The following is a 17500-nucleotide window of genomic DNA, read 5'->3' on the forward strand; positions in this document are numbered from 1 at the left end:
ACTTAATTACAAGGACAGAACTGCTTTGCTTGTGCACCGTCACCGTTATATTGTCTCAGAAAGACATTTAAAACAGATGTTAAAGTCTTGTCATCTGTTTTGGCGCAAGGGATACACTTAGAAATATATTCACAGATTCAGCGTTTCCGGATCAATAACTCATCAGTGGAACATTGCTCTTACAAAACCGACACCTCTCTGCAATCACAACAAGATAGACTGCGAGCTACATTCGTATTTTCCTCAAAACGAGTCGTCCTCCGCGCTGGGGAACTTGCATTGGCCTCTAAGTCGAGCCGGCTGGTGCTCGAATGCGCAGGGACCGTCTGCAAATTGCAATACTGAAAAAATATGATACAGAAATATTCAATAACTTCACCCAGGAGAGGTGTAGTGTCATGAAAATCATTTTACACAAATGTGATCTCACGTTTTTCATACTACATTTCTCAGATTGGAAAATAATACTTTAAAAACAAATTGAGGATTTTTCAATAGCCTATAAATAATCCAATGTTCAATAAAATCCCTTTTGTAAGGTGTAGGGTAAAACAAAAACCCATTATGAATAAATGTCCTCCTGCTCTATAAACTACATCACGTTGCTTTGGATAAAGGGCTTTCATGTAATTTTAGTGATTTTTTTATCATTAAATATGGTAATTAAATAAGTAATAACTACACTATAACATGTTGTAGTGCCATCAAACTCACAGCACACATAATGTAAAAGCGTTAAGCATGATTTACTTTATGTGTGATGAAATATTTCGGTGACCCTAGAGCCTACAATGGTGACTTTTTTTTAAATGATATCAATGTTAAAAAATCCTTTAAATTAATATTGCCTTTGTTGTTTCTATCCACTCTGGGCTTTCTGTGTGTGTGTGTGTGTGTGTGTGTGTGTGACATCTCTATAGTGGTGTTTGTGAGTAGGGTCCTGCTGTTGCTGTAGTTTTGGAAGTGGAGCAACATTTTACCTTCATGTGCCGGCAGTGAGATGTGACCGTCCTGTCAGAGTAATAAAACATTTATTGTGTGCAAAGACGTGTGACTCTGTTTTATTTATCAGTTAATTAGGATTTTAGAAAAGGGAACTGAGGTTAGAGTGTCTGATTTTAAAAACTCAATCATCTCACCAGATGTGTTGACCTGCAGCAATTCTTTGGTTTTATTCACCCTGAGTTTTAAATCTGTTGATTTGTGCCTCCAACACGATAAAATGGAGGGAAATTGATTTCACCTGTGGTGTTCAAAGACTTGAAAAATAATTGTTAAAACTTCAATTTAAGGTCATAATATTCAACATTAACTAGCGGCTTATTAGCATGCTAACTAGTAGCATACTGGCTGCTTATTAGTCATTATGAAGCACTTATTAGTACTTTATCTACATGACCATAGTCTATAGTTAACAGGTCATTATCTAAGAGTTTGTTCTCATTACCTTCCTGATTACAGCTCATTGATAGAGAGTTAGGAAGTTGTTGAACATGAGTTATGATCTTGATATGCTTTTGTTTACTTCTACCTCATAAGGGTCGTACTGAGGGAAACATATTAAGATCATAATTCATGTTCAATCACTTCCTAACTGAGGAACCAATGAAAATGTGAAATTTGTGGAAAATAGGACCACAGCCTCCATACATGGGGCGTGCACAAAAACCACTGGACTACCTGCGCCCCCACAAAGACCAACATGACCTGACTGAGTGTTTGCACATGACTCAGTTTGTTGTTTGAATTAGACAGAATGGCTCTGATGTTCTTCCTCTGCTCTGAGTTTCCCAGAGTAAACCACAGAGGAAGAAAGTCATTTGTATCCTGCAGAAAAAAACAAAAACACCTGATTGAAGTTTATATAAATGATATATCTCTTGATGATACTTTTACAATGATCCCAAAAAGAAGAGCTCACTCACATAGTGTATTCCAACATGATCATATATTTCATTAAATATATACAGAATGAAGACGTATCTGAACCATGACAGCAGCTCTCAGTCCTCCTCTTGATATTGTGCGCTTCAGCTTTTTGACTCTTTAATAAAAAATCCTAACCGTAGACTTTCAGCATTCAGTACAGAAGAAGTCGTGCAGCTGTGATTCTCCAGAAGTCCAGTTGAGTATTTAAATCACAAGTTACCTACAGACTGGATTATTTTACGATCCATGAGGGATCTTTTTTAATCGCCTCGTTCTCTGGACCCAAGATAGCAACTCCACACGTCCTCTGACCGACGCCGAGGTATCTGCAGCGAGGGGGAAAACAAGACATGAGTTAACACTTGATGTGGGAATAAACGGGAACAGTTTGTCAGTCTGTTTTTTCTTTTAGCTTCTCCTTCTCTTCATTTCTGAGTTATGTAAGGGGACATAAAGTTTGTACCTTTCAGCCACTTCCACCAGACTTTGGTGAGTGACAGCAAAAAGTCTTTCTCTGTGATTCTGCTTCATCTCATCGGTGACTCCGCTGAGGAAGCGACCCATTCCTGCAACACAAACACAGAGTGAACAAACCAGACGGCTAAGAGATAAAGTGGAGACAGTGACGGCTTTACAACAGAGACGGAGACTAAGTTAATAAAACTAATGAAGATCTCTTCATATCTGAACTTGCTTATAATTCAACTTTTTACTCATCATTTTATTCATTAATCCTTTAAAAGCTTTTAACCTCCGTTAAAGACTTCTAATGTTGAAGTTGTCAGTGATGTACTGAGATGTTAAAGCTCCAGAGATCTGATTGGAGGAGGATCAGGTGACGCATCCTGACAGCAGCTGGAGGGATCACTCAGTCGTTCCTCACCTTTGTCCGCGGGGGCCACAGGCGAGTCTACAGCTGAGAACACTGACAGTTTAGCTTCATCGATGTCCTGCTGGGTGAACTGTCCCGACTTCGCCCAGTCCACACCTCGACGAAACGCAGACAAGGTCTGCACTGAGTTTGGATCCCTTAGAGAAGTACGAGAAAGAAATACAAAATCAACGACACACTGTTCATCTCAAAGAAGATTCTTTTTAAATGTAGAAGTCATTTGGAATATTTTATTATGACTGCCAAAAACGCCCCATGATGGCTTCCCTTAGTAAATTGTTCAGTCTTCTGTGTCTCTTTTTTTCCAGACAGATCGTCTGAATATTATTGGAAGATAAATATTTAGCATTTTGGACAAAGGGAGGAAGAAGAGGTCACATTTTAGAAGCTGGCAACAAATGTCTTTCAGCAAATCAACTCAAATTTCATGCGATTAGAACAAAATAAGTGCTGCTGCAACTTTGGTTCTTTCGCTTCTTTCTCCAAAACTTGATTTAAAATACATTTTAAAGGTCACATATTCTGTTAAATCCTCTTCACCATGTTTCTATGTGTCTCTAGTCCATCTACAAACCCCCCAATGATGAGAAAAGTCCATCCTCTCCGTCTTCTGCCTGCTCCACTTTTCAGAAAATGTGTACTCAAACAGGCCGTTTAGAGATTTTCCCTTCATGACATCACAAAGGGCAGTAGCCCCTCCCCCAGGTGGGTGACACTCCCACAGCTAGGTGTTTGTTCTGCCCTCTGAGTCTGCCTTCTCACCGTAAACAATAGAGCAGGTAGCGAGAAAGCCAGAGACACCCGAGCACTTCCAGAGAGGGGGTGTGGTCAAACAGAGCTCATTTACATATTTAAAGGTACAGACACAGAAACAGCCTGTTTTGAGTAAGGCTGAAATAGAGGGGTTTATAGACATGATCAAATACTGGATCAGAGTGGATTTAGAACAAGAAAATTCACACACGTTTTGAGGAGCTCTGAGACTTATTTAAACTGGTTGAAGACGAGGAGAATATGTGACCTTTAACAAAATTCATATCTTGAAGACAACCCAGCCTGCCCCCTTTTATAGAATCTACCTCTACTCCTTCATAAGTACGGAGATTTTGTATGTATTAGATTCCATTAAATACACCTATTAACCAAAATGCACATCGTTTTCTAAGGTTCAAGAAAGCCTGAGTGTATATAAAATATTAAACTTGTTTCAGCCAAAAGACCTCCTCCCATCCTGGCCCCGCCCCCGTAGGCTCCTCCCTTCTCCCTGATTTCTCCATGCAGAAACTTAGCCGTCATCATCCTCGCCAAGATGCACAAACTTTAAGAGAAAAAAGGAAACAAAAAGTTTTTATTACACTTTAGATGAACTAAAAGTTACACGTAGAAAAAAGGAGACCAACAAAGAACTGTCCGTGTAAATCAGACTTTTAAAGGAAGTGCTGTCACTCATCCCTGCCAGGTACAGGTGTGGTTACCTGGCGTAGTCGTGGTGGGAGAAGGGTACCGTACGAATACTCTCGCTGATAAAGTGAACAGGGAAGGGAAGCTGGAAGAACGTTTTCATCTGACACGGCTGGAAGTTTTGCTCCTGAAATCAGAGAAGATGATCTTTACTGTCACTGTACAAGTACAACAAAAACCTGTCGGAGCACACCTGTAGAGAAGTAGTTAAATATAGAACATATACAAATACTAAACCCACCAGTATATATACAAACAAAACAGTTATATTATACAATAAGATGTAAACTATGGTTAAAAGAGAGCTGAGAGGTACTGGTGGAATATTGTACTCAGGTATTAAAAAAAAACAAATAAGCGTTATATTTATAATCTCATGCATGCACAGGACTTTGTTTTGAAGGAATGTCTCATAATAAAGGACAAAATAAAATTACAGGTGATCTCACAACTATTGAAATCAAAGGATCAACTGTTTTGTGTTGGTGTTATTTTGCTTCTTCAAAGATTTTTGAATTTAAAATCTGTATTTCTGCGTTTCTATAAGACGGCCTTTCTTCATCTTTTCCATTATTTTATCTTCTTTAATCTGCAGAGACGGTTCTGCCTTTAATATAATGTGAACTCACTATGGCAGGGATATATTTAGAGGAGTGGTTCTTAATGGGTTTAGCTTTAGGACTCACCACCATCTCCTCCTGCGACCAGAGTTTCTGATATTGTTCAACCTATCAGGTTTATTTTCAATGAAAGATGTTTCAAAAGATGTGACAGAACAAAGATACAGAACATAGAACTTTACAGACTTTTTGACACCATTTTTTTCCCCTAGGAACTCAGTCACGACCCACTGAAAACAGCTCTGTGACCCACTTATGGGCCCCTACCCACCAGTTGAGAACCACTGACATAGCGAGCAAACAAACAGAGAAATGTAAGATGTTCCTGAAAACTTACAGAGATGAGTTTCCGGCTCAGCCCCGAGACATCCGATGGGTCGAGAGGCCTCTTTAGAAAAAAAAATCAAGAGAATATTAAAATCTAATTTTAAGAATTATTCTGCCTGCTTTCATGTTTTGATTTGTTTGTTGATAGTTTACCTCAATAATGTTACTTCTGACCGGTTTGCGCTCCTTTCTGTTGTCAGCCACGTCCTTCATGAAGCTCTCCAGCTGTGCTGCCGTGTCCGACATTTTCTGTGGAGTAGTGTTGATCGCACACCTGTAAGAGACAAACATTTACATTGACGAGCATGTTACAAACAGACCCTTTATATTGAAACCATGTTGCAGTAATTAAAATAACATTAACTGCAGAATACTGTCACTATCTCTTCATCATTCAAAAATCTATCACCATGGAGGCGACCATAGCCTAGTGGTTAGTGGACGCCCCATGTGTGGAGGCTGTAGTCCTCCAAGCGGACGACCTGTGGCTCATTTCCTGCTTTCCCCACTCTCTCTCTCTCTCTCTCTCTCTCTGATTTCTGACTCTGTCCACTGTCCTGTCTCTAAAATAAAGGCCCAAAAAGCCCCAAAACAAAACCTTTTAAAAGAAAACCTCTCCTCAGGTGTAACATCTCACCTCATGTTGTCCGGGTTGAGAAGATGCTTCTTGATCCTGACGAGCGTTCGGATGACTTGGCTGAGGTCGGACAACTCAGCGACCCTCTTCATAAACTTCACCTGAAGTAATCATTGATAAAAGATGGATAAAATATGAAGCGAGAGAATGGAAAAACAAAAAACCTCTTGCACAAAGTAGGAACAAATGAAATTGTCTCCGCTTGTCAGAAAGAAATCATGCTATACTGTATGTCTTGAATCTGCGTCTGCGTAATTTACTTCAAGCTTTAAATCACTATGACAACACTTCTTAAAGCTGACGTGCAGGAGTCAGACACTATCATTTTAGTTTTTTAGGATCAACACTCCAGGTGCATACCTGTTCCATCCCACCAAGCGTCTCATTGAGGTCTCCTGCTGGAGTCAGGTGACGGCCTGCACGTGTCATGGCGTACATGTGGCCCGAGTAGGAGATCCCATTGGCTAACTCCTGTGCTGACATCATCACCAGCACTCTCAGGCGCTCCACCTCGTCAAAGTGGGGGCTGTAGTGGAAAAAAAAGAAAAATATCGAGCTGTCTTCTCAGCCTCCTCGAATTTCAGGACACATTTTCTCTCAGTTTATAAGAAGTGATGGAGGACGTACTTGTTGAATATGTCGCTCCACAGATGAAACATGTGAGGAAGGTTTCTCTCCAGGCAGGAGGAGGACAGGAGGACACCCTGGAACAGAGAACACAGAGACAAGACTCTTCTTTGATTACCTGTTTTATACCGATGTAATGTAACCAGCAGCAGTTAAACACTGAACCAAGATAAATCACAACCTCTGTTTATGTAACACACGATCACTCAGTTTCAATTTCTGCAGCTTTGAGGAGACATTTGATTTTTGAAGACGACGCAGCAGAAAGAAGATGGGTTTCCACAATGCACAAGAATCATCATAATAAAGAACAAACATTTAATTAATATAGAATAAAGTTACTAAATTACATGTGATGTCATATATGAAGGAACCTGACATGGAGCAGCATACTTCATTACTCCATTCATCCATTTTCTTCCACTTATCAAAGGTCAGGTCTCTGTGGCAGCAGTAGTAATTCAACCCAGACTTCTCTCTCCCCAGTTCCTCCTGAGGGATTCTGACGTGTTCCCAGGCCAGTGGGGATATACACAGTAATCCCTCCAGTAAACTCTGGGTCTACCCCGGGGTCTCCTCCCAGTTGGGGCGTGCTCAGAAGACCTCAAAGGGAGGCGTCCAGGTGGCATCCTAATCAGATGGCCGAACCACCTCGACTGGCTCCTTTAGATTTGAGGGAGAAACGGCTCTACTCTGAGCTCTACCAGAATGTCTGAGCTCCTCGCCCTCTCTCTAAGACTGAGCCCAGCCGACCTCTGGAGGAAACTCATTTCAGCCGCTTGTATCCACCATCTTATTATTTCGGTCACTACCCATAGCTCATGATCATAGGTGACCGGTAAATGGAGAGCTTTGCCTTCAGGCTCAGACTCACTCCCTACATCATCTAAAGTATTCTTGTCCAGAAATGTCTCTGTCCAAACATTACTTCTATCCATATATTTGTAAGACTTTTCAAACACAGTAAGCTGGTACTGACCTGCTCGTACATGTCCAGCTGGGTGGAGTCAGGGACGACCTGGGTGGAGACAGACATGCCCCCAGTCCTCAGCTCCATCTGCTGGGACTGTTGTCTGTAGTCCAGACCTCCACAGCCCATCCTGATTTAACAAACAGACACACATACAATCTTTAAAATGCTTTCAAACACCACCTGTCCAAACCTTACACAAATACAGAAAAGATCAATAAAGCATAATATCTTCAAACTTTTCATATACCAGGTGACACATTTTGAAATCTTGCTCTGGTCCAATCGACTGTCAGGTGAACTTACTTGGTGACAACGCTGCAGAAGAGCGGGACATAGAGCCTGAGGTCCTCCGGCAGTGTGTTGAGACTGCACATGGCTCTGAAGTAAACTAGCCCGTTGGTGGGCTGCTCACAGTACTGCACCGGTACACCGACTGAAGGAGACAAGGAGAGGAAACATTTTAAGGGGTTTTAACCACAACACTCTGAGATGATTCTTCCTTGTTGTGTATAATGTTTTATAAACTTGTGTAGAGCGGACACTGGGCCGTACCTGCTGTGCTGATCTGAACAGGAGTAACAGGGATCGTGGGCTCAATGTCAGACACTTTCAGCGCCGGCAAACAGGAGGCGTCCTGCGTTTTGCTCTGAGCAGCCAGCAGCTCCAGACCTTTTCCCAAGAAGAAGAAGAAGAACATGAATATGAAACAGACAGTTCAATCAGAAGTGCCTCAATCAAATCCTTCTGAAATGTTTCAACAAGTTTTACTGGTTGGGTCATAAACAGAAAAGTGAATGCAGGTGAAATGTTCTTTTATGGTTTTCCATCAGTAAATCTCTGTACTTTAATGTTTCTAACAAGTCCCCTCAAAGACGGTTTTTAATATTTAAGGCAACTCCTCACCCCCTCGGACTAAAACTGGCAAATGAGACTCAATTCAGTAACACTTTTGTCTGTCTTTGAAAACTTATAGAGCAGCTTTGAATGATTTGCAGCTCAAAAAACATCTTATTTATCTGATACTGGTGTCAATAAAAAACACCTCAAGCCGTTTAGCGCCCTCTGCTGACTCATCCTGGGATTACTCCAACATATGTTTACCTCATGCTCTATAACTCTGCCTATGTTTAGTTTGAACATGCAGCATTGTAACACTATATGACTAAATCTATCTAGAACAGGTCAACATGAATATATTCTGTATACAGTCACATTGCAGCGCTTGATGTTTTTTTCCCAGTTATTGTGTTAATCTGATGGTTTATTGGATTTTTTGGGGCTTCAATCAAATCAATCAAGCAGCCAATAAAAGCCTGTTTGCTTCAGACAATTCTGTGTGATTTCACAGAGTCAAGCTCAGAAAGTGTTTTAACAGAAGCAGAGAAACACAGATTTCCTCCGTGGAGCAGTTTCAATCATTTGTACCTTTTTCATAGATGTCTTTTTTGTCGCTGTCTGACAGAGCATGGATCTTTTTCTGGAGCTTCTCCTCCTCGGCTTTGGCCTGTTTCTCCAAGTAGACCTCATCCGGACTCATGGACAGGGTCAGTCTGTGTGTGTTCTCCTGTAGGGGGGGTAATGGGGATTTGAAGAGGAAGAGAAAAAACACAAATGATACAGAAAACCTTAAAAGTTCATGTTTTTTTGTCATGATCTTAAAACACTCCAGGGCTGCTGAGGTTGACCTTAAGAGCAGACCGAGTATTTCCCCCTACAGAGAACATTAGTGAGACTTGTAAAAGGTTTATTCTTGTATTTTTTTTAAACCTTTTTTTCACATATTTCTGGATGTTTTGAAGAAAAGTACTTTCCCAGTGTCACACACCTTAAAGTAGTGCTTGACTTTGTCCTGGAGGAAGCGAGGGTTTTCCTTCAGGGTCTGTTTGAACTTGGCAACGCTGTCGTTGATCTGCAGCAGCTCCACCGGGTCGCCGTCGTGGTTCCACGATGACGCAATGTACTAGAAAAAACTAAAATGTATATACATACACAAACAGCCATGAATAATGAAACCGACATGTGAAACATGCAGCAGAATCCACAAAGCAATTATAACATTACTGACAAAATAAAACTAATCTAAGTGTCCTGTTTGACTCTTACATTGATGTATAGTAATTAAAACTTTACTTCTCATACACATGTGTAATCCCTTTAAATATTATACTCTCTGTGATTATTGAGTTTACTGCAACTCATCAAAAAAAGGAAGAAATCAGCAAATAAACTGCTGTGAAAACAAGCTCATCTCATACGTTTAGACATGTTTAAAACATTCTGTATTTGTATAGAAATACACAGAGTATATAGTGGTAGAAACACAAGATTTCAGCAGAGACAACATAACTAACATCATCATTCTTCCTGACATATCTCACACATAGAGGTTTATAAATACATGCAGTGTCCTTGTGTTTGTGAACTCACCGAGGCCAGAGACAGGCCGAAGTTTGTGGACTGGTGCTTCATCTGGATCTGGATCTTATGCAGGAGAGCGTCGATTCTTTCCTCCTCAAAGCCGCTCCTGTCGATGATGACGAGGACTCATTTTATCTTATGTGCCGTTTCAATTTCATGTAACCAAGCAACTCATCATCCTTCATGTGCAAGTAGACCTTAGAGTTTATGGCTTTATCAAAACAAGCTGACACTTAGAGAGAGCAGGTTTGTAAACATATATTAAAGTCTTAAATACAAAAGGGAGCGTGGGACTTACTCGATGATGTCGTTGATGGTTTGGCTGATGATTTGCTTCACTCTCTCGGTGTCCTCCTCGGCCATTCCCTGCAGTCCTATACTGAACGACGCCTCTTTGGTGCTGCCGTCATATCTGCAGAACACAACATTTCAGAACAATGCAGTACTCTGAGCGCTGTCTGCAGCACATGAGGCAGAGCATCACAGCTCAGCAGCAATATACTAAAATGTTAAATTATCTTTTAATAGACATTTCTAAAAGAAAGTTGTCATCTAAGTAGTTTAGCAAAATCATATAGATGAAAACCCGTCTTTAGAGAGTAACTAAACCCCCAGAGTACAAAGTATCTAAATTTAAATTCCACATTTTGTGTTAGAAATATGCATAGCTACATTCTTCTATTGGCTTATCTGGTGTTTAGAGAATTGCATGGATTGACAATAACTGAAATCTTAGCGGCTGGCTGTAAAATATTTACAAACGTGCCAAAATGAGGATGTTTATTTTAAAACATTAGAGCCATAACATTCAAATCCTCCAGGGGGCATCATCCCCATCCTCTCCTGCCCCTCTCTGTCGTCTCCATCGGCTGTCTCAGCACTGACAGATCAAATGGTTCTGGACCGTCGTTGAGCCTCTGGATCAGAGAAGTCCTCCACATTAAACCAAACTTCTGTCCTCGCTGCTTCTCCAGCCGTCGCTCTAAATAACCTCTGAGCTTGCTGATCATTTTATTTGTGAGAGTTTGTTACTTTGCGTCCTGCGTACTCACCCTACAACAGAGGAGAAGTCAGTTCCTATATTGGGTTCGATGAGAGCTTTGTAGAAGGGAGAGTTGGGTCCAGAGATCATGAGAGACGACAGCAGGCTGAGGGTGAATCCTTCAAATGTGTCAGTGATGCTGCGCGGGGAAAAAAACAAAGAGATTTTAAATATTTCTGAACAATAGGACTCGCTAAAAACTTCACTTTGAATGAAGAGAATTGTTGAGTGAATCCTTTCTGTACTGTAAAGCTCTCAGTCTTTAAAAAGCCGTCGACATGACAACCAAGATGTAGTGAATAAAGAGGAGGATGGAGGCTCTTTTTATGGCTTCTCCCATCTTAATGCAAAATAAAAAGAAATAATTTTTGGTCTTACTCTCCCAGCAGGTAGCTCACACACAGCGTGTTCTGCCGGGCCGGATCCGGAGCCAGAGCGTCAGGGCTGCAGGTCACATGGTCCTCTCTCTGGGGAAACCATTGAGATTCACGACGACATCAAAACGACTAATCAATGCATTTCAGTGTGTTAATATAAAAGCGTGCAATAATAAACAGCTGTTGAGATTGTTGGTGTAGTTTTTAAGATCTGTTGATCAGTAGAAGTTACAGATGCTGGTCTGGATTATGACACTCACAGGGCTGCTCCAGTGTGGCTGGGGGGGGACCTCTGTGTTCGGGTTGATGCGTTCAAACTTGGACAGAGCTTCCTCTTCGATCTGCTTCAGATGCTGCTCCAAAGGCAAATCTCCATACGTGAAGAACCTGAGGAGCACATGGAGGACACTCTCAGGGGTGTTTTCTGAGCAATTTTAAAGCCTGCATGTTACATTATTTTTAAGGAATTATGATCATTCTGAAATAAATAAGATCGATAAAGCATGAAAAAGACAAACTAGCATCAGTTACCATCAAATTATTAATGTTTCCTGTGTTTCATATCTACTGTGTCAATGTGAGCCTGCATCGTTCTGCTGCAGGAGATTATTAAATGTAACAAAGAAAGGATTCTGCTGGCTAACACCTGCTCTCATCTCATTTCTTCACAGCACTTTACAGTTTCCTGTCCCTTCTAGGCTCACAGTGTACACGTGTGTGTGTCCATGTACCTGGCGTTGCTGGGGTGGTAATGCGTGGCGTGGAACTGCTTGAGCTGTTCCCAGGTAAGGTCAGGGATGGCTAGAGGCTCTCCTCCTGACACCACAGAGTACGTGTGGTCTGGATACAGCTTGTTCTGGAGGTGCTGGGCGTACACGCGCTCGTTGTCAGACTAAAAAAAAAACACACAATCAAACGTTAAACAGTCACTGACACACTCTTATTTCAAAACCATTTATCTGACGTCACCTGTTCATCTCATATCTGGAACTTGTTTCACTGCTGTTGCATTAGGCCCCATGTCCGCCGAGCATTTTATAGATTTTGTTAGCTTTTTCTGAGTGTCTTTGTTCTATTGTTCCCAATGAGGAGAGAGCGTTTGCAGCAGCAGCAAAGCGCAGCGTCCAGCGCCTTTCTTCCGAACGCTCTGCCTAATTTGTGCGGCCGCTCCGAGCGCTTCAAACTACAAATCTTTCAACTTTTTATGAGGCCGCTGTTGACGTCACCGGCGCTTTTCTTTCAACCAGCCAATCATAAAGTACATCAGTTGGGTCCTTGCTCTGCGTCTGATCGGAGCCGTGAGAACGGGGATGTCATTATTATTGAGCTCATCATCCAGGAAAAATTTGGAGGTCAATCATCCTCCGTTTGATGCTCAAAGTGACAGATAAAAATCAAACAGAGAAAAGCAACGGAACAGTGTCGGTCATACAGGAGCTGTTGTCAACAGACTGTTGTCATAGAGACAGGACGGACGTGCAGCGCTTTCATTCTCAGCGCACAGCCAGCTCTTTTCTGCCTGAAAAAAAAAAACCCTAGGTGGACACAGCAGGGCCTGAGTTGTTTTGTTTTTTTGCCAACTACTAAACCGTGAGCAGGCATAATTTTAACTTTGTTCCATGATGTCATAACATATTTAAAGTGAGTATAAATATAAAAACTCTTGGAGTTACCACGAACCACTTCACTCTCAAACTTAATCCATGAGGTGCTTTTAGGTAACATGAAATATAAGATATCTGAAGCTCCTTAAAAGAACACTTAAACTTCACTATATTGTATCTACATATAAAACTATGATTCAGAAAGTGTAGACTTACAAACGCCCCTTTCATTTCATTGAACACCACTCCTTTAAAGACCAGAGGGGAGTTGGGATCTGTTGGGTTTTCATTCTCCAGCCTCCAGCCCTCCTGCCTGCAAAATCAACACAAACAGAAATGAACTAGTGAAGAGCAGATTTCATCAGCGACTGTTTCAAACAAGTGATATCAGAAAGGTCTTGGACTCTTTTAGGCTGGCTACACACTCGACAATATTCAGATCTTAACCTATTTAAAAAACGTGGGAGACCAAAGACATAAGGACAGCTAAATGATTCTAAACATTATAATCCTCCGACTGCACACACTAGACGATTTGACCCGACTGTGAGACCACACACCTGCAGTTTGTAGAAACGAGTTCACAGTGGTGATCCCACAGACACGAGATCTCACAGAAACTCGTGTGATCAAACGTGACTTCAGAAGAAAAACAAATATGGAAGCCAGTCGAGACATTAAAAAGCCACTCATGTTGTTACTCAAGCTGCTCTTCTTTTTCTATATTCCTCTTGGCTCAGGGCACAGTTATGTTTGTGTTCACTGGCATGTTTGTGAGCTGTAAAAGTGATGCTCTCTTTGCTCTCTTTTTGGCTACTGCAGGTATTCAGTCGGAGGCAGCCCGATCTGGAATGGTAAATATCAAACATGTTTTTGTATTTAGGATTCCAGATCGGGGAGGCTCTGACTCGATCAGGAGCTGTAAAATAATCGTATTGACACCACACACTTGAAGATTATTTGGACAAATAAAAGGCCCAAAATCAGGCCTAAACTCCCCTAGTGTGAAGCCAGCCTCAGGACAAACAGTCCAACTAACAGAGTTAACAGCTGACTATAAAGACAAAATCTTCACTGAATATTTAAAAGCTGACTTTTGCTACAATGCTATCAAGTCAAATAAATACAAACATGAAACAAATATGAGAAGCAGCAGTCACCACTCACCAGAAATCCTGCTCTCGTAAACACGGGAAGAAAGCTGCATCCAGATAGACCGAGAGAAGATTCTGGAAGTCTTTTCCATTTTGGGTTGAGAACGGATACATGGTGTAGTCACTGGCTGTTTACGAAGGGAGGCAACAACAAAAAAACATGTCAGACATAAAGCTCATCAGCAAGCCAAGAATTAAGAAACAATCATATGAAAGTCATTTTCTCTTCTAAAACTGACCGGTAAAACTATTAAAAGATAAGCTAGCTAATTAGCTTTTTATTTAACTGTAGGAGGATTATGTGTATGAAACATAAACTGTAAATATTAATGGATGAAGCCTGAGTGACGTCACCCATCTGTTACAGCAGGGGCTCCTGAGGCTCATCAGCAGCAGCCACCATGCTGGAAATCCTGTCTCAGTCTAACTTTCTAGACTGAGAGCTGGAGCTGAGGCGGGTTTTAAGCCTCGTACACATCGCGCCCACCTGTCAATCATGTCAGCTACTTGGCTAAATATGGTTGACACGTATCGTTCCTCAAATCGGATTTGTTGTAGAAAAATACACTCTCCGTACAGTGTGTGCCCATGTGGACAACAACTAATCCAGGCTGTTAACATATTTATTCATGCTGTAAAAACAGTTTTTTATTTGCATGTGTTGTGTGAATGTGAATTCCGGTGTTCCTGGAGCCAGCCTCTAGTGGACACTCGATGAACTGCAGGATTTTGCACTTCCACATTGGCCTCATTTTTCAACACTACACTGGTTGCCGCATGGTCAAATCAAATACTTTGTTGAAATGGGAATTATGTTTACAGCTAGTACCTGGTGAGGGATTGGTCTGATAACATTTAACTGTTAGTGTGAGGTTTTTTAAAACTATTTTTGATTGTTGTACTACAACTACTACTACTACTACTACTACTACTACTACTACTACATATCCAAATTCTTTCATTACTTGTAATCAAACCGACTGTTGCAAGGCAAGGCTTTGTAAATTAAAGCAGCAGTAGGAATCAGTAGGTTTGTATTTGAAACAGGATTATGACTTCAATCTGAGGTGAAGTATGTCTAAAGACAACATCAATGATCTGCTTCAATCATCGGTTTGACCATCTGATAGTCAAAAACAAGGAATAAAGGTCAGGTCAATGTATTTAATCCAGTATGTGAACCACCAGTATGTGAAAACACCTCTTCCAATGGTGGTGAGGTTCAGTGGAACTCTGACGCCTCTCTGTCCAGCCTCTACATGCTGGACAGGGGTTTAACTGGACTCCTGGAGACTCTGCTGAGTTCTATAAGTCATTAGGGGACAATGTGTTAACATCTATGTTTTTTTTCCATGTTTCTACAGAAAGCTGATTATACTTTTCTTCACTGCACTCGCATACTACGGTACTTTGACGAAACCAGTAAAGCCAAATTTCTTGATTTCAATATCATATGTGGACGTAGGACATTCCTCTGACCAGTCCCTCTCGTTTTCCTTGCACCACAGCAGACATGGATCTCAGGCATTCTGTTAACCTTTCACCCTCGCACGTACACACACAGCCTGTTCTGAGCAGGGCTGAAATAGAGGGGTTTATAGGCATGATCAAATACAGGATCAGAGTGGATTTAGAACAAGAAACTTCACAGACATGTTTTGTGGAGCTCTGAGACTTATTTAAACAGGTTGAAGAGGAGGAGAATATGTGACCTTTAAGTCATGAAGGCTGTCAGTGCTAGTGATGACTTTTGTTCTCTTATCTGTGCTGTATCGTTAACCATCTACCCAATTGATAGAAATATGTACAATGAGGTATCTCAAAACATGAATTATCATAATCTAAAAACATCATAACACAATACTAATTAGAAGGCACAGAGGCTGAAGGCCGCAGGAAATATTATCAGAAAAAAAAAGTGATGAAGAATAAGTTTTTATGCTCCTGATATGTGGAAGACACCGCATCTGAAAATCAAAGTAACAAAGTCTATGAATAATAAAATTTAAAACAATGTAAGACCTATCTTTTTAAACAGACTTTCAGTGGAGAGTAAAATGATAGAAGATGTCTTGTTTTAAAGACTTTTACTGAATGGATCGAAACAATTGATCGTTTATTGGTGGGATGTTAGTCTTCTAAAAGGTCGGACTTATAGCTGCACATTAGAAATGTATCTCATTCATAAAAGTATCCACTGTTTCAGCCAATACCATACTCCTTATTTGACTGTTTAGGTGTCACTCTATTGTACTTAAAAAAAAAGAACGGCCATTTTGCAGTTTCCACTAACGAGCCTCAGCCAGACTGAAAAAATAACCTGATAATGACTGCAGAGACTTGAGATATTTGTATTCACTGTTGCATCATTACTACAAAGTTTGATTAAACCAGTCTTCACTAACTATTATTGGTTCGAAATTCAAACATCTGGGTACTACAGGTACACTCGGTCTCGCCCAGCCTTGGTCTTGGTCTTGACTTGGTCTGGATCCCTAAATGTCTTGGTCTTATCTCGAAGCACTCCTGTCTCAGGTACTTCTTGGTCTCGGTTAGTGAGGTCCTAACTTATTACTATTTCATATAAACCATTTATTCAAAGATCACATTTAAAAAGGTGTATTGACACATTTCCTTAAGGTGGTGATGTTCAGTGGCACTCTGACGCCTCCCTGTGGTTTCTCAGATTTTGACAGCCCTGTATTGCAGGTGCTCACTTCAAGCTGCCTTCCCACATTAGTGTAACCACTGACCTGAGAAGGGACACTTAACCAGCCTCAGTCAGAATATGAACATACCTGATAATGAATGCTTTGTATATTTTATTCACTGTTGAAACATAACTACAAAGTTTGATTTCACCAGTCCTGAGCCTACTTACTTGTGCCTGATAAAGAAGTGAAGGTGGGTAAACTGTAGAGTTGTAGTACTCAAAATCAGTCTGGATCTTTTAAAGGTCTCGCTCTCTTCTCGTAATCTAAAGCATTTTTACTCGGCCTCATCTCGGTCTCGGATTTTAAAGCATTACCCATCAAGACTACCACTGATAGGCTATTTTTCCACATCATTACTGTGATAAGAAGGTAAACGCCCCTTTCTAAAAGAATTTAAAAAACTTAAATTCATGATTTGATTTATATCCCCCGGTTACTGCTGAAACCTTCTGGGTGTTACAGTTTAAGTGAGTGACACGCCCCCTGCACACAAGATGATGATTGTTTTATTTATATTTATGGTCTTGGTCTTATCTCGGTCTCCGCCCTGCCTTGGTCTTGGTCTTGTCTCGGTCTCTGAGCACTCTGATTTCAGGTATGTCTTGGTCTCAGTTTGTGTGGTCTTGACTACAACACTTGGTAAAACATACACAGATGCAACACAAATTGAAACTTCTGCGTACTATTTTATTGTACTTTTGTATGAATTCTCCAGAGTCTAACCT

At 40.9% G+C, this 17500-nt stretch overlaps 1 protein-coding gene across 1 annotated transcript; it reads right to left on the reverse strand.

Moving 5' to 3' along the window:
• Window positions 1–2161: 2161 nt before the first annotated feature.
• LOC136178856 (presequence protease, mitochondrial-like) lies at window positions 2162–14187 on the reverse strand. The gene is made up of 23 exons (XM_065953284.1): window positions 14075–14187; window positions 13124–13220; window positions 12035–12195; window positions 11564–11690; window positions 11305–11393; window positions 10937–11065; window positions 10183–10296; window positions 9894–9990; window positions 9292–9426; window positions 8892–9030; window positions 8019–8135; window positions 7770–7899; window positions 7473–7593; window positions 6494–6570; window positions 6227–6392; window positions 5867–5967; window positions 5383–5503; window positions 5240–5290; window positions 4297–4409; window positions 4036–4139; window positions 2813–2977; window positions 2393–2495; window positions 2162–2255 (listed from the first exon to the last, which is right to left on the reverse strand). Exons 1-23 carry the CDS (start codon window positions 14173–14175, stop codon window positions 2162–2164), a joined length of 2652 nt encoding a protein of 883 aa, XP_065809356.1. The 5' UTR covers window positions 14176–14187.
• Window positions 14188–17500: the final 3313 nt, after the last annotated feature.

Source organism: Labrus bergylta, chromosome 4, assembly GCF_963930695.1.
Source record: "Labrus bergylta chromosome 4, fLabBer1.1, whole genome shotgun sequence".
NCBI lineage: Eukaryota > Metazoa > Chordata > Actinopteri > Labriformes > Labridae > Labrus > Labrus bergylta.